The 19,549-nt window shown below is 32.5% G+C and overlaps 2 protein-coding genes across 3 annotated transcripts in view; both read right to left on the bottom strand.

The window, feature by feature from the left end:
• Nucleotides 1–17,668, bottom strand: part of LOC127720128 (polyamine-transporting ATPase 13A3-like) — a 206,462-nt gene extending 188,794 nt beyond the window's left edge. Inside the window, exons 1-2 of one of the 2 annotated variants that reach the window (XM_052226563.1) lie at nt 17,519–17,668; nt 2,481–2,569 (exon numbers count right to left, since the gene is read on the bottom strand). In XM_052226563.1, coding sequence (XP_052082523.1) covers nt 2,481–2,569; nt 17,519–17,525 — 96 coding nt within the window. In that variant the 5' untranslated portion in view covers nt 17,526–17,668. The remainder of the gene's footprint in view (nt 1–2,480; nt 2,570–17,518) is intronic. The other variant, XM_052226564.1, reaches the window with a different exon arrangement.
• Nucleotides 1–19,549, bottom strand: part of LOC127720129 (polyamine-transporting ATPase 13A3-like) — a 202,396-nt gene that overhangs the window by 76,503 nt on the left and 106,344 nt on the right. The window lies entirely within an intron of this gene.

Genomic DNA, 19,549 nt, shown 5'->3' with positions numbered 1-19,549 from the left:
TTAAGGGACAAACGAAAGGAATAACAAACTGACCCATCGTCAGAAATACTGAATATAAGACGAATACATAGACCAAAAAACATACTGCCCCCTTCTGTTGTAGCAATGTGTGTTAAGGGTTTCCTCTTTAGGAACCATATGGTAGGGCCTCATAAAGTAGCAATACAGTTTCATTTTGCTGAAAGATTTTCACCTTGACCACATGTTATTTTGTCAGAATTGATATTGTATGCAAAATATGGCTAATTAGACAAACTAGCAAAACTAGCGCTAAGTAACGATAAAATTGATCTTAACATGAGTCCTAGTGCAAACGGATTCATTGCAATAACAACAGCATTATATAAGAAAAAGTGGCAAGCTAGATGGGATAACACATGCTTCTTATGGAGCCGTTCGATAAATAAAAAACCTACTTTTTATCAAGGTAATCGATATCATGCAAAAACAATAACTAGACTTAGGTTTGGTACTACTTTACTACCTGGTCAACTAGGACAGTACACCTGTAGGGTATCTCCAATATGCAATACATGCGGCATTAAAGAGGATATAGAACACATACTAGTTACCTGCATTAATCACTCACAAGCCAGACAAAATTTACAATTAAACTTAGTAAAGGTTCAAATACAAAATATTAATACCAAAATATTACTAGATCCTCCTAAAGACAAACACCAATATGTCTGGTCGTGCTTAGTTCAATATTTAACAGAAATTGATTACCATAAATTTATATAAGTAATAAAAAAGGTAATATAGATAAGCTCCTCCAAAATAACCAAACTATACTGCAAGAGTTACCGATTAGTGACTCAGAAATGGATTCAGGTCGTAACCGGCAGTAATAAAACAACTTCTACAAGAATACCAGCAGTACTGAGGAAAACATCGTTAAGAAGACCAACTACACTGCAAGAGTTACCCGGGTTAGTGACTCGGAAATGGAGTCAGGCCGTAACCGGCAGTACAGCAGGATCTTCAAGACAACTAAAAAAAAAAAGAATAAAAAAATAAATAAAATGCTCCGCTGGGCGCAGCTTGATACGACCGCAGAGGACGAACCCTGAACAGTTGGGGCAAGTATGGACACAACATTCATGCTTGAAACAGCACTGAATTTGGATTGTGATTAAATATTTGACACGGCATAGATTTCTGACACAGAATGAGTGTGGTCTAAGAACTTAAAAAAATTTAATTTACCTATTTAAATCATATTATTATTATTTGCTTTTATATATAAATCAGAAATAACCAATTTAAAATGGAAAATTTTAAAGAAAAAAAAAAAGGAAAAAAAAATCCCCCCCCAAATTTTTTGAATCCCCTTATGATTCATCACCCCCAAACTCAATCCCAGCCTTCCCTTTGTGGTATGGTACCTTGCAGTACAATTTCAGAGAGACCCATACACTTGAACACAAGTTATTGTCTGGAAACTAGAAAAATGCTTGTTTTTTGGCCCCTTTTCGGCCCCAAATTCCTAAACGTTTACGGCAATTACCCCAAAACTCAAACCCAGCTTTTCCTTTGTGATATGAAACCTTGTGATACAATTTCATAAAGATCCATACACTTACACACAAGTTATTGTCCTGAAACTAGAAAAATGCTTGTTTTTTGCCCCTTTTTGGCCCTTTATTCCTAAAATTTTGAGACAATTACCCCAAAACTCAATCCCATCCTTCCCTTTGTGGTATGGTACCTTGCAGTACAATTTCAGAGAAATCCATACACTTGAACACAAGTTATTGTCTGGAAACTAGGAAAATGCTTATTTTTGGCCCCTTTTTGGCCCCTTATTCCTAAACGTTTTCGGCAATTACCCCCAAACTCAATTCCAGCTTTTTCCTTGTAATATGGAATCTTGTAGTACAATTTCAGAAAGATCCATACACTTACACACAAGTTATTGTCATGAAACTAGAAAAATGCTTCTTTTTTTTCCCCTTTTTTGGCCCCTTATTCCTAAAATTTTGAGGCCCCTACAATCAATCCAAACATTCTCTTTGTGATATGAAATCTTGTGCATTATTACTATATAACCTATATAACATAGCTGGAATAGCTATGAAAATTTGAAAATCTGAGGTCTATAGAAGGGGGTTCAGATTTCCATAGTAGGGTATTCAATTTTCCATGGCTGAGTAAAAATGATTAAAAATCTGTTTTATCATGTTTTATTCCTACCAAGTACTTATCAATGCATTATTACTGAAGTCTATAGGAGGAGGTCAATTTTCCATTGCTGATTAAAAAAAAATTAAAACATTTCCTAACATGTTTTTTTCCTACCAAGTACTTATAAATGCATTATAACTATATAACATAGCTGGAATAGCTAAGACAATTTAAAAATCCGAGGTCTATAGGGGGGTTTAGTTTTCCATGGTAGGGGGTTCACGTGGCATAGAAGTTAACAACTACAGGTCACCACCGTACGACCTTCTATATTAAATCATAATGAAAGTTACCATTTGATCTTCTTGACATGCATTAACATATAAGATGTCATCTTTTAATGGTGGTGGTCCAACTCTTCCTGCCTTTATTTTAGCTGGTTCTGAAACATAAGGTAAAAGTATGATCAAATATCCTACCATCATGCACAAGTAAAGGGCACTGCCATTTTTGATTGAGGATTTGAAAAAAATTGGAAAAAAATAAGACTTTTCACTCTTTCGCGGACGATCCCGTCTGTAAACGTGATTTCAACATCAATTATTTTATGGCCCAAAATTGTGACCCTTCGTACATGTACTTCATGTACTTTCTTGACAGTATGGAGTCCAATCTTGCAATTCTTAATCCATCATGTCCATATACGGAATCATGTCTATATGTGCTGTTTTGGTACTATGACAACATTAATATCCTTTTGGATGTTAAAATGAAAAAAGAGAAAAAAAAACAGCCAACATCAGGTGTTGGTTGGTAATAAGACTGTAGATATTAGCCTGGGATCCTGGCTCACTGCTCAATTGGATGTTAGAATGATGCATTGTGGGATAGCGTCATTTCTTGACATATGGCTGGAAATATTTTAATTGTCATGAAATTACTGAAAATTATTTTTCATTTCATATGAAATGTAAATTTCGAAAAATTTAGCATATATAGTTCAAACGTTATTGATTGACATCGTAAATTAACAATCAGATGATATATTCCTATTCTATAGAACATGCACATGCGCAATTATTCAGTCCTGTTCAGAGCTGATAGTTGGTCATGTGGATTGTATTACGCCTGGCCCTATTCACGAATTAGATTGGGTCAGGATGCCAGGGTATGTAGATATCTACTATTATCCTAAATGCATCCATTGAAATTCAGATACAAAAGGAGGTATCATTCAAAGATGTAAAAACTAGATCACTGCTAGGCTGTTTTTTTTAGAAATCTGTTAATCTAGACATTTTAGCTTACTAGGTCTGCCATAAAAGTTTACTGAGCAAGACAATGAAGTCACTGATACTTTCAGTCAACATGGATAGGCTTCTGTAACTACAAGGTAATATATTAACAGGTCACAGTTACATCAAAGTACAAAAGAAAAATTGTAAAAATTAATTAATAATATTAATATTATTTTCAGGTTTAAACAAAACAAGAGGCTGTCAGAGTGACAGCAAACCGGATTTCCTGCAGAGGTTGAACCCTGAACAGTTGAGCAAGTATGGACACTACATTTAAGCTTAAAACAGCTCTGAATTTGGATTGTGATTGAATATTTGACACAGCATAGGTTTGTGACCCAAAATGAATGTGGTCAAAGAACTGAAAAATTTGAAATTGGACATTTACCTATTATGGTCCAATATCCAAAATCTATGTACATTGTTAGAATCAGCATATCAAAGAACCCCATATATATTCAATTTATGTTAAAATCAAACACAGTTAAACACAACTTGAAAGCAGGGCCCAAAAATCTAATATTTAAATACAGGTTTAGATTCAGCATTTGAAAGAACCCTATGTATATTACATTTCTGTTGAAATGTTTAATTTTATGCATATAATTTCTGTCAAAGGGAAATAACTCAAACTGAATAGATTATAAACAAATAGTTCTCTAAAATTAGATATGATTTAACCACTATTTTCTTAAATTAGATATGATGTTACACAATGTATATCTATTTTCAAATTATAATCAAATATAATTAATAGTTCAAATTTTTTTTCTTTCATTTATCTCAAACTAATATAGATCTGCAACTTATCTTTCAATGTCAATAACTTTATCTTCACAATGTAATGTAATGAAATATATCCCTTAATAAAAATAGATTATTATCTAATTAAAGGAGTTCACTTCATAAAAAAAAAATTATATATATAGCATTCAGAAAATTAGTTTATACAGAATAACAAAGAAACCTACCACAAAATGTTTCAAACAACAGCCCGCTTGCCTACCTGCCCGCCCACCCTACCACCGTACATCCCCTAATCAATAACTGATTTTTCCCGATGTCATATGGAAATTTGAACCCCCCCCCCCCCCCCCCCTTCTGCATTGAATATTCAAACCCCTTGTTTATTCATTCAAAAAAACTAATTGGAACATAAAATAATGGTAAGTTGTTTTAAAATGCTGTTATAAATTGAAATTTTGATATCTTTTTTTTTTTAGGGGGGAGGGGGGGCGGGGGGGGGGTGGGCGGGGGGGGGCAATTTTCAATAGCTAAGTAAAATTGTTTCAACATCATTTCTAAGATGTTTATTCATATTAAACACTTATGAATGCATTATTACTATATATATAACCTATATAACATAGCTGGAATAGCTATGACAATTGGAAAATCTGATGTCTATAGGAGGGGGTTCAATATTTCATGGAAAAATGAAGAAGAACCACAATGTATATCTTCAACTGCAAGTTTACTATTAAACATGTTTTAATTAATTGTATTGACTTTGCAGATATTCGTAGGAAGCATTTCAATGTCAATAATATGTATGATTTATTTGATAGTGTTTCAATTACAAATATTGTTTCATTCCTAAAAGAAGTTGGAATATATTATAAAATATAAAAATGTTGTATAAAATTTAAATGATTTTAATTTTTATCACGTTATCTTAGCGTTGTATTTTATTTGTATATAAACAATTTTAATTTAGATTTGAGTTATAATATATTGAAGGACATTTTGTCTGATTTTAAAAATATACTTTGAATTTTTAAATATTTGAATTAGCTCTCGTCGCGATATAGCCTTTTGTGCTCAAGCAGCGTAAAGCAAACATCAATCAATCAATCAATCAATTTTCCATGGCTGAGTAAAAATGTTTAAAAATCGTTTTTTATCATGTTTTATTCCTACCAAGTACTTATCAATGCATTTCTGTAATTCAATGTTTACTTATTTTGTGTTATATCTCGTCTCACTATTTCGCATATGTACCACCTTTGATAAGTATTTAGTATGACGATAAATTTTCACTTCTGTACTCTGAACAACAAATTTATTAATGTTGTTAATGTTTACTTCCATACTCCTAACAACAAAATTATTATAATTTTAAATTTACCTGTGTACGTTGTTTTATTTTAAAAAATTTTGTCCCAGGTAAGAGTAGTCTTATTGACACTCTTCTTACATCTTTTTTATTACTACCTGTAATGTCTATGTTATATAGGCACCTACGTTTTAATATTGTAATTATATTGTGTCATAGATCAAACTTATTCCTTCATTGTATGTTTACTTGTTTTTGTTTAAATGTCTTTTTGATCGAGTTAAACAATTTCAATTGATATATTATAGTGTGTCTTTTTATGTTGTAATGTTACACTACTGTAACTATTTTTATGCACCTGTCCTAAGTCAGGAGCCTGTTGTTCAGTGGTTGTCGTTTGTTGGTGTGGTTCATAGGTTTGATTGTTGGTTTTCCTGTTTGAATTGTTTTGAACTAGTCATTTTGGGACCCTTTATAGCTTACTGTTCTGTGTGAGCCAAGGCTCCGTGTTGCAGGCCGTACTTTGACCTATAATTGTTAACTTTTTATAAATTGTGACTTGGATGGAGAGTTGTCTCATTGGCACTCATACCACATCTTCGTATTTATATCTGAAGTCTATAGGAGGGGGTTGAATTTTCCAAGGCTGAGTAAAAAAAAATTAAAACTTTCATGACATGTTTTATTCCTACCAAGTACTTATTAATGCATTATAACTATATAACATAGCTGGAATAGCTAAGACAATTTAAACATCTGAGGTCTATAGAGGAGTTCAGTTTTCCATGGTAGGGTCAGTTCATTTTTCCATCCTGACTATTTTTACATAAATTGTCATCCTGCCTTTTTTTTGCTAAGTTGCTCATGCTGCGTTTTTTTAACTCAAAATCTCCGGTCCTGCTTTTTTTTCAAATTTCATCCTAACCCCCATAAAAATCAAATGGTAGCTCCCTTAGTGCTGTGTAAGATTTATTATTAAGTATAAGCTTTATTTTATATTCATTGCACAAAGGACGTGTTACTTTTTTTTTTTAGTAATTTTGGACATTTTGAATTTAAAAGTCTTTCTGATATTAAAGTACCCTCTACAATGTAGTAGCATACATGTATGTGCTGTTCATTTTCAATTTCACTACTTTTGCAGATTTTACAAGTTCTTTGACACCTGAGCACTTTTAAGTATCTTTCTCTTTCAATGGCAAGGTTACATAATGAGGATCGATCTGATCCTTTTTCTTAAAGCATCAACATAAGCTGCAAGTTCACTCATTTTGTAAACACCCACCATTTAATCCCTTTCTATGGCATGTTCCTTCAGAAAACCATACAGTTTTATAGATCAATATCAGTTGTCTGTGAGCATGGTCAAAATATAACATATAATATGCATATATTTGCAAATTGGAAATACCTGATTTTCAAAAATTCTTTTGAAGTCGCAAATGAGTTAAAACGATTGTCTTTTTAATAAAAATGGATCAAAAACAAATGTAAAATGTTAAGAAACTGGCACGTATTTATACATCTGTATAGTATTTCTAAATTTTCGTCTAGAAGTCTTAATTGGTGGTGGTTTTTCTATAAAACCATCTATACCTTAAAACCTGGCACCAATGTGTATCATTATGTTATCTTTTTGCTTCTGACAATGCATTGAGAAGATCATTACATGGCTGGGGGTGGAAACAATAAATATGGTTTGATTATTACGTGTGATTATGAAGTCGTGCAACTCACGTGATGCAGGAACATATAAATATTTTATACTGAAAAGCCTACCAGATTCATTTCCCGTTAGATATACTGTTCCCAGCGTGATGCAACTTTTTAATCGAAAAGTATTAATACTAAACGAGTACTTTCTTTAAAAAAAGATATCTGATGCATTCAGATGTGACAGAGAAATATATACACCTACAATGATACATGTGTATATATGTCTCTGGATGTGAGCATAGAGTTTTATCTTTTATCATAGTTAACAAAATTGCACACAATTTGACGACAAAAGATTGACGATTTTAAAAGTTGAGGATATGCGCCTTTCTCTTCAAGAATTAAAAAATTTGCTGCATGGTAGTTAACTAAATGTATATATAAAGATATTTTTCAGAGATTAAAGTACCTATAGCTGTGAAACAGACATACACATATATTAGTAGTATAAAATCTGTAATGAATAACTAACTTGAAACAGTTTAGAACCACGAAGAAATGTCAATTATAACTATATGTCAAGCACAACTTTCACAGTTAGAGATACAACCTATTTTGCTTACTTACTCTTCCCATTTTAGGGTAAAAACAAGTACTATCTTTAAAATAGATATCTGACACATACAGATCATAGAGGTTAAAACAAACCATGAATCTTTATCAGGTTTTTTATCATATTTAAAAAAAAACTACAAAATTAATAACAATTTTACAGAAAAAAGCTGACGATTCTGAAAGTTGAGTATATGCGCTTGTCTCTAAAGAATTAAAATCTGTACTGCATGGTACTTAACTAAATGTATATATAAAGGTATTTTTCAGAGATTAAAGTACCTATAGCTGTGAAATAAACATACACATATATTAGTAGTATACAATCTGTAATGAATAACAAGCTTGAAACAGTATAGATCCATGAAGAAATGTCAATTATAACTATATATCAAGAACTACTTTAACAATTAGAGATACACAGTGGCGGATCCAAAAAAGGGGGTCGGGGGTTTGGACCCCCCCCCCCCCCCTTTGTTTGACGATCAAAGCATTTGAAGGGAGACATATGGTTGGCCCCCCTTTTATCCTGGGTTGGAACCCCTTTTTAAAAATGGCTGGATCCGTAATTGATACAACCTATTTCGGTGTGTAAATCGGGGACGGACGCCAGAGAAAGATGATCTATATAATACCAGGCGCGTAGCTACGTTTGCGTCAAAATGCCCGGGCGTGCACAATATTTTCGGAGGGAAAATTATTTTCATCCAAAAAAATTAAAGAAACTATTTTGAAGCACACGAGCAATTATTTTGTAATGCTTTTTTCAATGACTCGTAATTGAAGCCATTAAAGTGACGAAATTTACTTTTAAATCAAATGGTATCATATTATATATTTGTTCATTTTCTGTCAAACTTTGAATTAACAGTGAATATTCTACCCAGATTACTTTTGTTTAAAGCAAAGCAATTAAGTATCTGCTGGGATACTATATGCGTGGCTTGCATTTTTATGTTACACCTGACCATCTATGAAAATTAATCATTTCATGCGTTCATTAAAGAAATTTTCTGGGAAAAAGGTGTGAAAATTGTATGAAGTTAAAATAATTAATACAGAACTTATTGGTGTTTTTTCAATTTTTATAAAGTCTTGATTTTTTTGTCTTTTGGTTGGTTTACCCAACATCTTCTTTTAAACATATTCTAAAGTAACCGGTTTGGACATTTTTCTTTAAAACAAAGGACGATTAGAGTCCAAATCAAAACAATGAAATCAACATGAAAAAACCCCAAACAAATAAAATTTAAAGAGAGGCTAAAGATACCAAAGGTATATTCAAACTCATAAAACAAACTGGCAATGTCATTTCAAAAGACGAAAAACGTCGAAAAGACAACCAGTATATAAAAGACAACATAGAAAACTAAAGACTAGGCAATACGAGCCCACCTAAAACCGGGGATGAACTCAGGAGCTCCAGAAGGGCAAGCATGTCCTGATCCACATGTGGCACCCGTCGGGTTGCTCATGTTAGTAAAAACTCGAAGATAAGTCTTATTCGGAAGTTCAAATTCGAAGAAAAGAAGACGGAATTGTCGTTACAACAATGGAACATGTTCGTTGTCAATTGTGAAACAGTTAACCAACTCGTGATAGCGATCTTAAAATTTCCGAAGGGATGCTTTCAACTTCACCACTTGCAACACTTTGTTTAAAAGCTTCCTCGTAGCAATCTCCAAGGAAATGCAAGTTCTAAAATATTGTATCAACTGGGAGATATATACACATATCACACTTCTACTGGAATGTTGCTACCTAGAAATCAAAAGTTCACAACTGGGAAGCTGAAATCATCTCTATGTAGTAAAGTTTTGTGTTTTCAACCGACTAAGTATTTTGCTATTGATAAATTTAGAATGACAGAAATGGTCTCTTTTTCAGGATAACACGTGAGCTTCCAGGAGTTTCGCCCTCTACTTGGGGGTCCTCTGCCCTGGGGCCGATGGGGACCTTCAGACCTTTGCCGAGGTTTGGACGTACACTTAAAAATGGCATCGCTACGCCACAGCTTTTGACAAGTAATTAAGTTTGCGATATATGTATTTTGACAATCTTTATTTTTAATATAATATTTTGTACTCTTTGGGATTATTATTACGAATTGGAAGCTTTAGTCGATACGATATATTTAAAGCACTCGAGCTATTAATAGCCTTATATTGACCTGGTAGATCTAATGAACCGGTCAGTGATATTTACCTACTCATGTATTAAAGGCTCACCCTACAAAATCCAAACAATTTGACAGTGATAACGACACCTTCTTTATCTGAATTTATTTTAATTTATCTGGTTAATTTCATTTTTAAGTGTGATTTTATCTCCGTAGGTTTCTCCTTTTTTTGTAGCATATATCTTTTTTTGGTCAGGGAGTTCACGCTTATATATTGGTGAGTTTTGGAAGTGTCTTTACGCCACTCGATATCCTCTGAATCAAGATTTTCGGAACGGCTCGAAAATTTTCTATCATTTATACAGGTGGTTATTTATGTCTTTGAAACGGTCCCTCTATTGATAGGCTACCACGTGGCATTGTGTATTTCAACAATCAAAGTTCATTTGTAGATTGGAAAGTAAAACAAAACAAAAAATAGGTTGCAGTCAAAAAATCATTTATACGTTAGAACCTATTTGCCTTTTGACAAAAGTTATGTGTTTTTAATAATGTGAATGTTTATTAAATATCAAGTAAAATGATAACGCAATTATATAATTCATGCTTTGAGACTGTCCCTGAACGCGTTGTGTGTGTAGTATTTTAAAAAGCTTGCTGTTGTGCATTGTGACAAACCTGGGAATAGTTTATTGATATATAATGTCCCAGAATTCACTGATTATTTCTAGACGTTTATCATTTGATATTTTGTATTTCAATCAAAGTATGGGGAAATGTCGGAAAGCATGAAGAAAATTAAGACAAGAGTGCACACGCTGAAATGTCTCGCCTTCTTTACTAACCATTGATTTTATGTTGATAGTCCTAAATATAAAACTTAACTCCAAGTAACACATAAACTTAACATGATCCAAGAAAATGAGGTCAAGGTCAGATAAACCAAAATGGAAATACATGTACACCTTACAATCATTCAATAAACCAAACATAGTTGACCTATTGCTTATAGTTTCTAAGAAACAGTCTTAAACAAGAAAACTTAGCATTGACAAATGAACCATGAAAATGAGGTCAAGGTCAGATGATACTTGCCAGACAGACATGTACACCTTACAATCAATTTATGCATTAAATAAAGTTGACCTATTGCTTATAGTATCTAAGAAACAAACTTAACCATGAAAACTTAACATTGACCAATGAACCATGAAAATGAGGTCAAGGTCAGATGATACTTGCCAGAGAGACATATACACCTTACAATCCTTCCATACAACAAATATAGTTGATCTATTGCTTATAGTTGAAGAAAAACAGACCAAACACAAAAACTTAACACTGAGAAATGAGTCGTGAAAATGAGGTCAAGGTCAAATAAAACCTACGAGACTGACATGTACATCATAAAATATTTCCATCCACCAAATATAGTTGACCTATTGCATATAGTATTAGAAAAAAGACCAAAACTCAAAAACTTAACTTTGACCACTGAACCATGAAAATGAGGTCAAGGTCAGATGACACCTACCAGTTGGACATGTACACCTTACAATAATTCCATATACCAAATATAGTAGACCTACTGCTTAGAGTATCTGATATATGGACTTGACCACGAAAACTTAACCTTGTTCACCGATCCATGAAATGAGGTCGAGGTCAAATGAAAATTGTCTGACGGGCATGAGGACCTTGCAAGGTACGCACATACTAAATATAGTTATCCTATTATTCATAATAAGAAAAAAATTAACATTACAAAAAAAGTTGACTTTTTTTCAAGTAGTCACTGATCCATGAAAATGAGGTCAAGGACAAAGGAATTTGACAGACGGAAACTTCGTAACATAAGGCATCTATATACATAGTATGAAGCATCCAGGTCTTCTAGCTTCTAAAATATAAAGCTTTTAAGAAGTTATCTAACGCCGCCGCCGCCGCCGCAGCCGCAGCCGGATCACTATCCCTATGTCGAGCTTTCTGCGACAAAAGTCGCAGGCTCGACAAAAACGATATTTCTTTTAAAAATATTTATCTTAGGTCTGAAAAACAGTGGTCGGAAAGCAGAAAGATAATCAAACAAAAGGACTTTCTGTCAAAAATATCGAATTTCATTTATAGATACTACTAGAATAAGAGAATATTCATTATTAAGTTTAAGCTGAGGCTAAATTTATTCTTAATAGAATATAATTAAAATTGTCATATATACGTGCATTATGTCTCACAGGTTTGAACAGTTATTACATTTATGAAAATTATATGCAACGTATGAGCACCAATGAGAAGGGATGCGTACCCAAAGTCAGCTAAATATCTAAATTTTAAACGGTCGTGAATGAAAAATACTTGCATGGTTTCAATTCACAAGGACTTTAAATCCTTGCATGTCACAAAAAACGTATTTAATATTTAACAATAATCATAACATAATTAATTACTCTCATAATGTTAATTATTGTATACTGTTTTAGAATGGATTTATAAGTCTCTGTTTATATTTTGTATAGCAATATAAAAAAGAGATTGACTTGATAAATAAAATGCCCACCCGTAAATACTTGACGTTTGTGTTTATTGATATTATAAAATAATATTCTCAAATTTTTTCGGAAAAAAAATCACTAACAGGTATGCATGTTTACTAATAAATTTCAATTCTTTTTTTGTTTGTTTGTTTTAATAGTTCAACCTTATAGGTTGCATTTTTGTTAATATTAATAATGCAATTTCCCATAGGAACTCCTTTCACGGCTAAAACTGTACCACTTTTACTATGAAGTTTTGAAGAAAAATATAGGGCTGTGCGGCATATTTTCAACGTTTATATGCCCCTAACTTCTAAGAGTTTAAACTTACATTAAATTTCTATACTACCCTAACCTTGACTTAAGGATTTCCACAGACTTCAACTTGATCACTATGAATATGTATACTTACTAGTAACATTCCCAAGTTATGTCTCTATGAGATGAAACATAGAGATCATATCCGGGAACCAGTACGTAAACAAAATTAATTGTCTATGAATATTATATATTTCCCCAAAAGAGGCGTGGTTTGAAAAACAGCTGTTTTTACAAAGTGCAACCTATAGCATCTAAATATTTGTACTATGGTACAAATGCGTATTCTTATCCAGAGTATCAGTGCGTATGCTTTCTATTTACTAATTCTTGCGCAAAAATACCACGTGCATGCATAAATATTAATTTCACTCGTGAATGCGAATTTTCGCTTTTCTGATCTAAATTCAGGACACGGCAGTAATAGCTTGACATGTGACTTTCAAGCACGGTTATCATTACTTACGGTATTCTGATCTCTAGCTGTTTCTCTTTTTTTTAGTCACTGTCCTATTATAAACTTTGACATTTTCGAAATGCTAAGGATTTTCTACCTAAGGAATAGATTACTTTACTTCGTACTTGATTTGGCCTTTTTAACTTTTTTTATTCAAACGTCACTGTTGAATCTTTGTAGACTTAACTCGCGTCTAGCGTACAACATTATAATCCTGGTATCTTTTTACATCTACATATCTTTTTATATAAATTGGTCTTTCGGTTCAGGTATTCATAAAACTTCTGAAAATTAGATATTCTTCAAAACCAAGTTTTCCTGTAGAATATATGGATTGATAAAATCAGGAAGTCCTTATAATTTGAGATGTTTTATGAAACCAAAATAAGTCTTTATATAAAAGGTCACAATGAAGCTGGTGTGTTACTCTCAAGAAAAATATAAGAATTAACCTTCTTATATAAGTTGCATGCCACAGGGTTTCACTTCAGATGGAAATTGGACTTTAAATTTATCTATACAACATCTACTATGAGTACAGACAGCTTCAAAAACGAGTTGAGAATAATTGAAGGCATCCATGCAGGAAACAAAATATGAAGATATGATAGATAAAATAAATGCATTCAGATTATTAAGCAAACTGAGTGCTTAAATTTATATTGCGATTGGTTTGTGCAATTTGAAATAGACATCCGGTTTGTAGAAACTGGGATTTGCAAAAGGGTGATGAAAAAATGATGTACATTCCCAAATAATAAATAAAATAGTCGAGCTTTAAAATGTATATTCAAATAGAAGCTGTATATATTCATTTTTCTATTCACAACTATCCAACATTGCTTTCAACTGACTTGTGCAAGAATCAACACACAATTGAATATTTCTAATAAAGATGTTAAAACATCTTTATTATCTTATTCTATTCACAGTCAATTATTTCAATTCAAAAGCAAACGAAAATTCATCAACAATTGTTTGGTGACCAGTCAGCGGTCTTGGGTTCACGTATTGCTTTTCTTTTTTTTTTAAAAAAGCATCTTGCCTTTTTTCCTTTTTTTCAATTCCGTTATTTCGTCCAATCAGAATAAAGATTTGTGACATCATGCATACCGTTAACATAGTGAAGGGTCCTTTTTAAATGGGTTTCAAACTAAAATTATACTGACTGCGTCAGAAAAATGTGAAAATCAGTATCTGTATCTGTATCACGTTGTTGATACTAATACCGATACAACGGTAGAGAGAGAAGCGTCGATTTATTGAAGGTGCGCGAGAAAAGTTTTGAATCTTTCAAGTCTCGGTGCGCCCCTACAGTGTCTTCAAGATGGTTCCGCTCGATTACTGTTCTCTTTTTCTAATGCAGTCAGGATTCAACTTCGTCAAAAATAATCTCCCCGTTACGCCACATAATTTTTTAATCGTTAAAATCGAAGCCATTTTCGGGATGACGCGCTGTCAATGTAGCTCTTGAAAACCGATAAATTTATCCACATAGCTTCAATACGATTCTTACATGACAGATGAATATTTAAAGACACAGATCAAGCATCATTTAATAAACTTTCAGGACCATTGTCAAGTCTGTCGTTAAGTACTTTTAGTAAAAAGGTGTTATTCAAACAAATCCACACTGTTATTATGACTCTTTAGAAAGGTATTTCGCTTGACCCATATTTTCATTTTAAGTACTGTGAATTTTTAATGTTATCATATCAACCTGTCGCCTATATACATAAAAAAATGATAGAATCTATAGCGAGATGGTGTATCAAATATGTTTGCTTTATACGTTTTAAAAAAAAAAGCAATCAACTCAAAAACGCCTGAACATCAAAAAGGTGTACTCGACTTTCTCTTTTCGATGAGATTATTGCACATTTTTAGGATTTTTTCACATAAAACTGTCGCCGGGGTCAGAGATGCAAATAATGCTTTATAAGGGTCATTCTTATATCTTTATGCCATACTATAATTTAAATAAAAACACGTATATAAGATGCAAAAAATCTTAGATTATGCACCTACATTAAACTTTTAAAGCAATTGAAATAGACAATAATAGTTCATTGACTTGACATATCAACGATATAAGGATGAGGCTTAGAAACGGGGAAATGCGAGGCTCTGCCGAGCTTTTTCCCCGTTTCGGGCCGAATCCTTATATCGTTGATATGTCAAGTCAATGCACTATTATTGTCTATATACTGCAATTTAAAAAAAAACATTTTCAGTTGTTGTTTAATGTGTTAATGTTATTATTTGATTTAAATATTGGGAAACTTCCCCCTTTTATAAAAAGGCCTCATATCATGCAGGTGGAGAAATAAACAACACAATGAAATGTACATTACCTGTTGAAACCCGCAATCGATGGTGAACGAATTTGATTGAGAATGAACTAAAATATCAACAATAAGCATAAAACATAATGATTTATAGTTTGCAAACCAAAAATATTAACAAGTGAAATATGTTTTTTTTTTCTAAAATTTGCAAAAGAAATAAGTTTGAGTAGTTGTATACATTGGAAACAAGAACAGGTTGAATAGGTCGTATGAATAATTAATTATAATTTCGGCAATTTCTATCTAAATATTCATTTAAGTGATATCAGGTCAGTGACTGTATATGACATAGAAATATACGGTCAACGCATTTTGATTGCTCAAATAGAACGAGTGCAGTATAAACAGATGTAAACCAACTTGGGCTTTTTTCCTTCTCTAATAAAGAGTTACATTTCTTTTGTTTAATTTCAACTGGATATCTGCCTGCATGTGTTTGTCTTAGTTTTGGATCATATTACAATCTAATTAAAATATAGAACTCGGATTTCGTTATACTACCTAGCTATGTAGTAGTATAAAGAAATCCGAGTTCTATATTTTAATTATATTGGATCATATTAAAGACGCAGGCCGGCATTTGCCTTGTTGATTCTTTTTTATTTTCATATATGTATTTTCAAACAGAGACAAAATCAAAATATTATTCCAACCATTTATATACTACTCGAGATATATATTAAGACTATTTACTATATAAATCCTTAATTGTACTATTACACAAAAAAAATCTCAGATTATTCAAATCAAAACTTATTACTACCAATGTTGCGCCACTGATGGAGCATTACAGAAGAAACACAAATATAAATGTTATTACGCTTTTAAGTTTTGTTATGCTTCAAATAATTTTCAATAGTGAATAAAAATTAAATTAATCTCTTCATTTTATTTAATATGACTGTGTTAATATGTTGCATTAATGCATTTTAAATATGTGTTGCTTTTTTAAGTAACGCTTTCGTTTTTCTATTCATATACTGGGTTGCATAAGAAAGTTGCATTACTTAAAGAACTAGCTGGGACTAATATACTTAGTGCAATAGTCCTAGGAACTAGGGAATAATGTTACCACTATATAGGTGCGGTTCCAGGAATTTGAAAAAAGGAGGGTCCCTTTAGCAAGCCAATGTCTGGCGTGATACTTGTAAAAAGTCTATATGCATTTATCATATATGAAGCTCAATAAGGTGGCCGGGTCCCCTGCATAAAACTATTCTTCCATTACCGATTCACTTTAACCAAACTGCGTTTACATATTTAAAGTATGTATCTTTAATTTATACGTTCTATAAGCTGTTGTATATAGGAATGTCCGAAGACTCTCTGAATGCTCCTATCAATTAACTTCACGTGCATATTCTTTACAAAGACATGACAAGATATGACTATCATATGTAAAACCAAGGATTTTGAAAGGAAGAATTTATAATTATATTATTATAAAAGTTCTCGGTATACATTGCATTTATTTTGTTTTATTTTAAACTTGTGCAAGTTTCTGTTATATATAGATACATTCAAATCAACATGCATTTCCATTTTCATTTTGTAATCGAATATTTCACAGAAGTAAGTTTCTTTTAATACCGGTATATTAATATATAAGTGTAGTGAATGTTCCAAAACATTGCTTACAACATTCCCCCTGCACCACAGCAAACCTCTTTTAAAAAATAATATTTCTTTTGCATTTAAATATTTAGTTTCGGTGACCAAAATACTAAGTATCATTACAACATCCGCAGATTAAACATTAGCTAAACTCACCCATGAGCATAAATTAAAGAAATATGCAAGGTCACATATAAAATGACAGCAAGTGAGAAACTGCTAGCGAATTTTAATTAATGTACTAGTGTTCAGTTTTACTTACTTAGCGGAAGACAAAAGTATAAATGTGACAAAATGAACATAACACTAAACGCATAAGAGGAAGCTAACAAGCTTTGTCACAAATTATTCAAACGAAATAATATTACAGAAGACTTACTGCCCATTTAGTCCTTTCCTCATCCAATATTTCCCATCAACAGTTGATCGACATGGATGCAAATAACTTATAGATGTTCATTACATGTCAAACCAAACTTTTTACCTTTTTTTCGCTACAAGTCGCACCGTATATATACAGGTAAAATTTTGAGCGTCAAAGCGTAACTTTATAAACATATCAAAGAATAGATCAAACCCTTTATCATTATAGCTGAAATATAGCTTAGCCCTTAAGCTGACCCCTGTTTGCCCCTAGTCCTAAAATCAGGAATGTAGGTCATGTATAGTCGGCGTCGTTTTGAGCGACTTTTTTGTCCAACTGAGACAAGCCCGCTTCTTTCTAAAATAGTACGTTTTGAATGTCATTTGCGTGTATTTAACGCAAAGTTTACTGTACTTAAATATATGATGCATGCGAACACCAGTTCGTCATTCGATGTTCAGGAGTCGGTTTCACAAAAAAAAATTACGACTAAGATTGATCGTAAGTATACTGAATTGTTCATGACTTACGATCAATCTTAGCCGAAAGTTTTTTTGTGAAACCGACTCCAGATGCTTTGTATGATCTCACCATTGTTATTCCCATTTGTGCCATTTTCATAATACAGACGGAGGTAAATGTGCCATGGATATATCGTAAAAATAAAATGAAGATCAATACACCATTATGATATATATACAAATGTGGAAACAGATCAGTGTGGATAGTAATTGTTTTAGCTGTCTTATTATGTTTGACATTGTTTTACCCCACCGAGTTTATGCATTGGTTGTGTCCTCGGGTTTTTCTGTCTTTCTTGTAGGTTTGCATGTTCAGATTAGTAGCAAAAGATCAAAATTAGCATGCATTAGTGCAGGGTTCGCATTATTTTTTTTTAATAACTTGCAAGTGATCATAATATATCACTTGTCTGAAAAAGACAACCACTAGTCGAAATTTTGTACTTGCTTAAGAAATTTCTATACCGCCATTTATGGGCATAAAATCATGTAAAGTTTAAAACATATAATTCACACGTGTTTCAAAGAATATGCAGTATGTGTGTTCGGTTATGTGTCGGTTTACCAAATCCCGCGTCTTGCAAATCGTGATTTTACATGATTTTAAGATTGAATGTAAAATAATTTAGTTTATATAATTTTGTCGTTTTGTTATGAAAGGAAAAAGCAAAAACGCATCATGTTTTTCAATATCAGAAACCTCGGTAAAAAGAAAGAATAGACAAAACAGTACCACAAAAGGGATGACTTTCGTTCCCTATTATCTGTACGCACAGCTACGGTGCTAGATGATGTTACTTACAATTTCTGTCGAAAACGTATTACAAACGGAATATCACATCCTCATTTGTTTACGGTGAGGTTGTTTATAGAGCCCGTTAATTTAGATATGATTCATTTAAATTTATCGATCATTTGAATAAACTTATTCTAAAAGGTTATCAATTAAATACTGTAATAAGATCTTTTAATATTGTTTTTTTAACACTGATTTTGATACAGATTAAAACCTGCCTAAAATTGTACTCTTTTCCTTTCCACACGTACTGTCCTACATCATGTTTATACTTATATTTTGGTATTACACATGTTTTTCGCACACTATTTATGACGTAATTACCAACTCAATCCATTGAATGTGTATTGACTTATATTTGAGTCTCGGAAACATGACATATTTACTAGTTGTAATGCGTTGGCTTTGAACTATATTTCAGTAACGGCGAGTACTCTCAGATCCGCACTTTGTTGTTTTTGGTCTTTTTATTAGTTGTATTTTGTTGCTTTGAGTCGATCTGATAAGTTTAACCTTTGGCTGTTACACCACTGTCTTAAGTTAGGAAGGGGGTCACAAACATTATGTTTAACCACTCAAATAAGGAGACATAGCAAGATACCAATGAAACCACTTCCCAACAGAGTCATAATGACGTAGTTTTAAGCACTATAGCTTAGTGAAGCAGGGTCTGCTTACTCTTCCGGAGCACATGAGATCACCCCTGGATTTTTTGTAGGGATCGTGTTG

Source organism: Mytilus californianus, unplaced genomic scaffold (genome assembly GCF_021869535.1).
Source record: "Mytilus californianus isolate M0D057914Y unplaced genomic scaffold, xbMytCali1.0.p SCAF_11, whole genome shotgun sequence".
Taxonomy (NCBI): domain Eukaryota; kingdom Metazoa; phylum Mollusca; class Bivalvia; order Mytilida; family Mytilidae; genus Mytilus; species Mytilus californianus.
The sequence above is the reverse complement of the archived record's forward strand: the minus strand, read 5'-3'. Positions and strand labels throughout refer to the sequence as shown.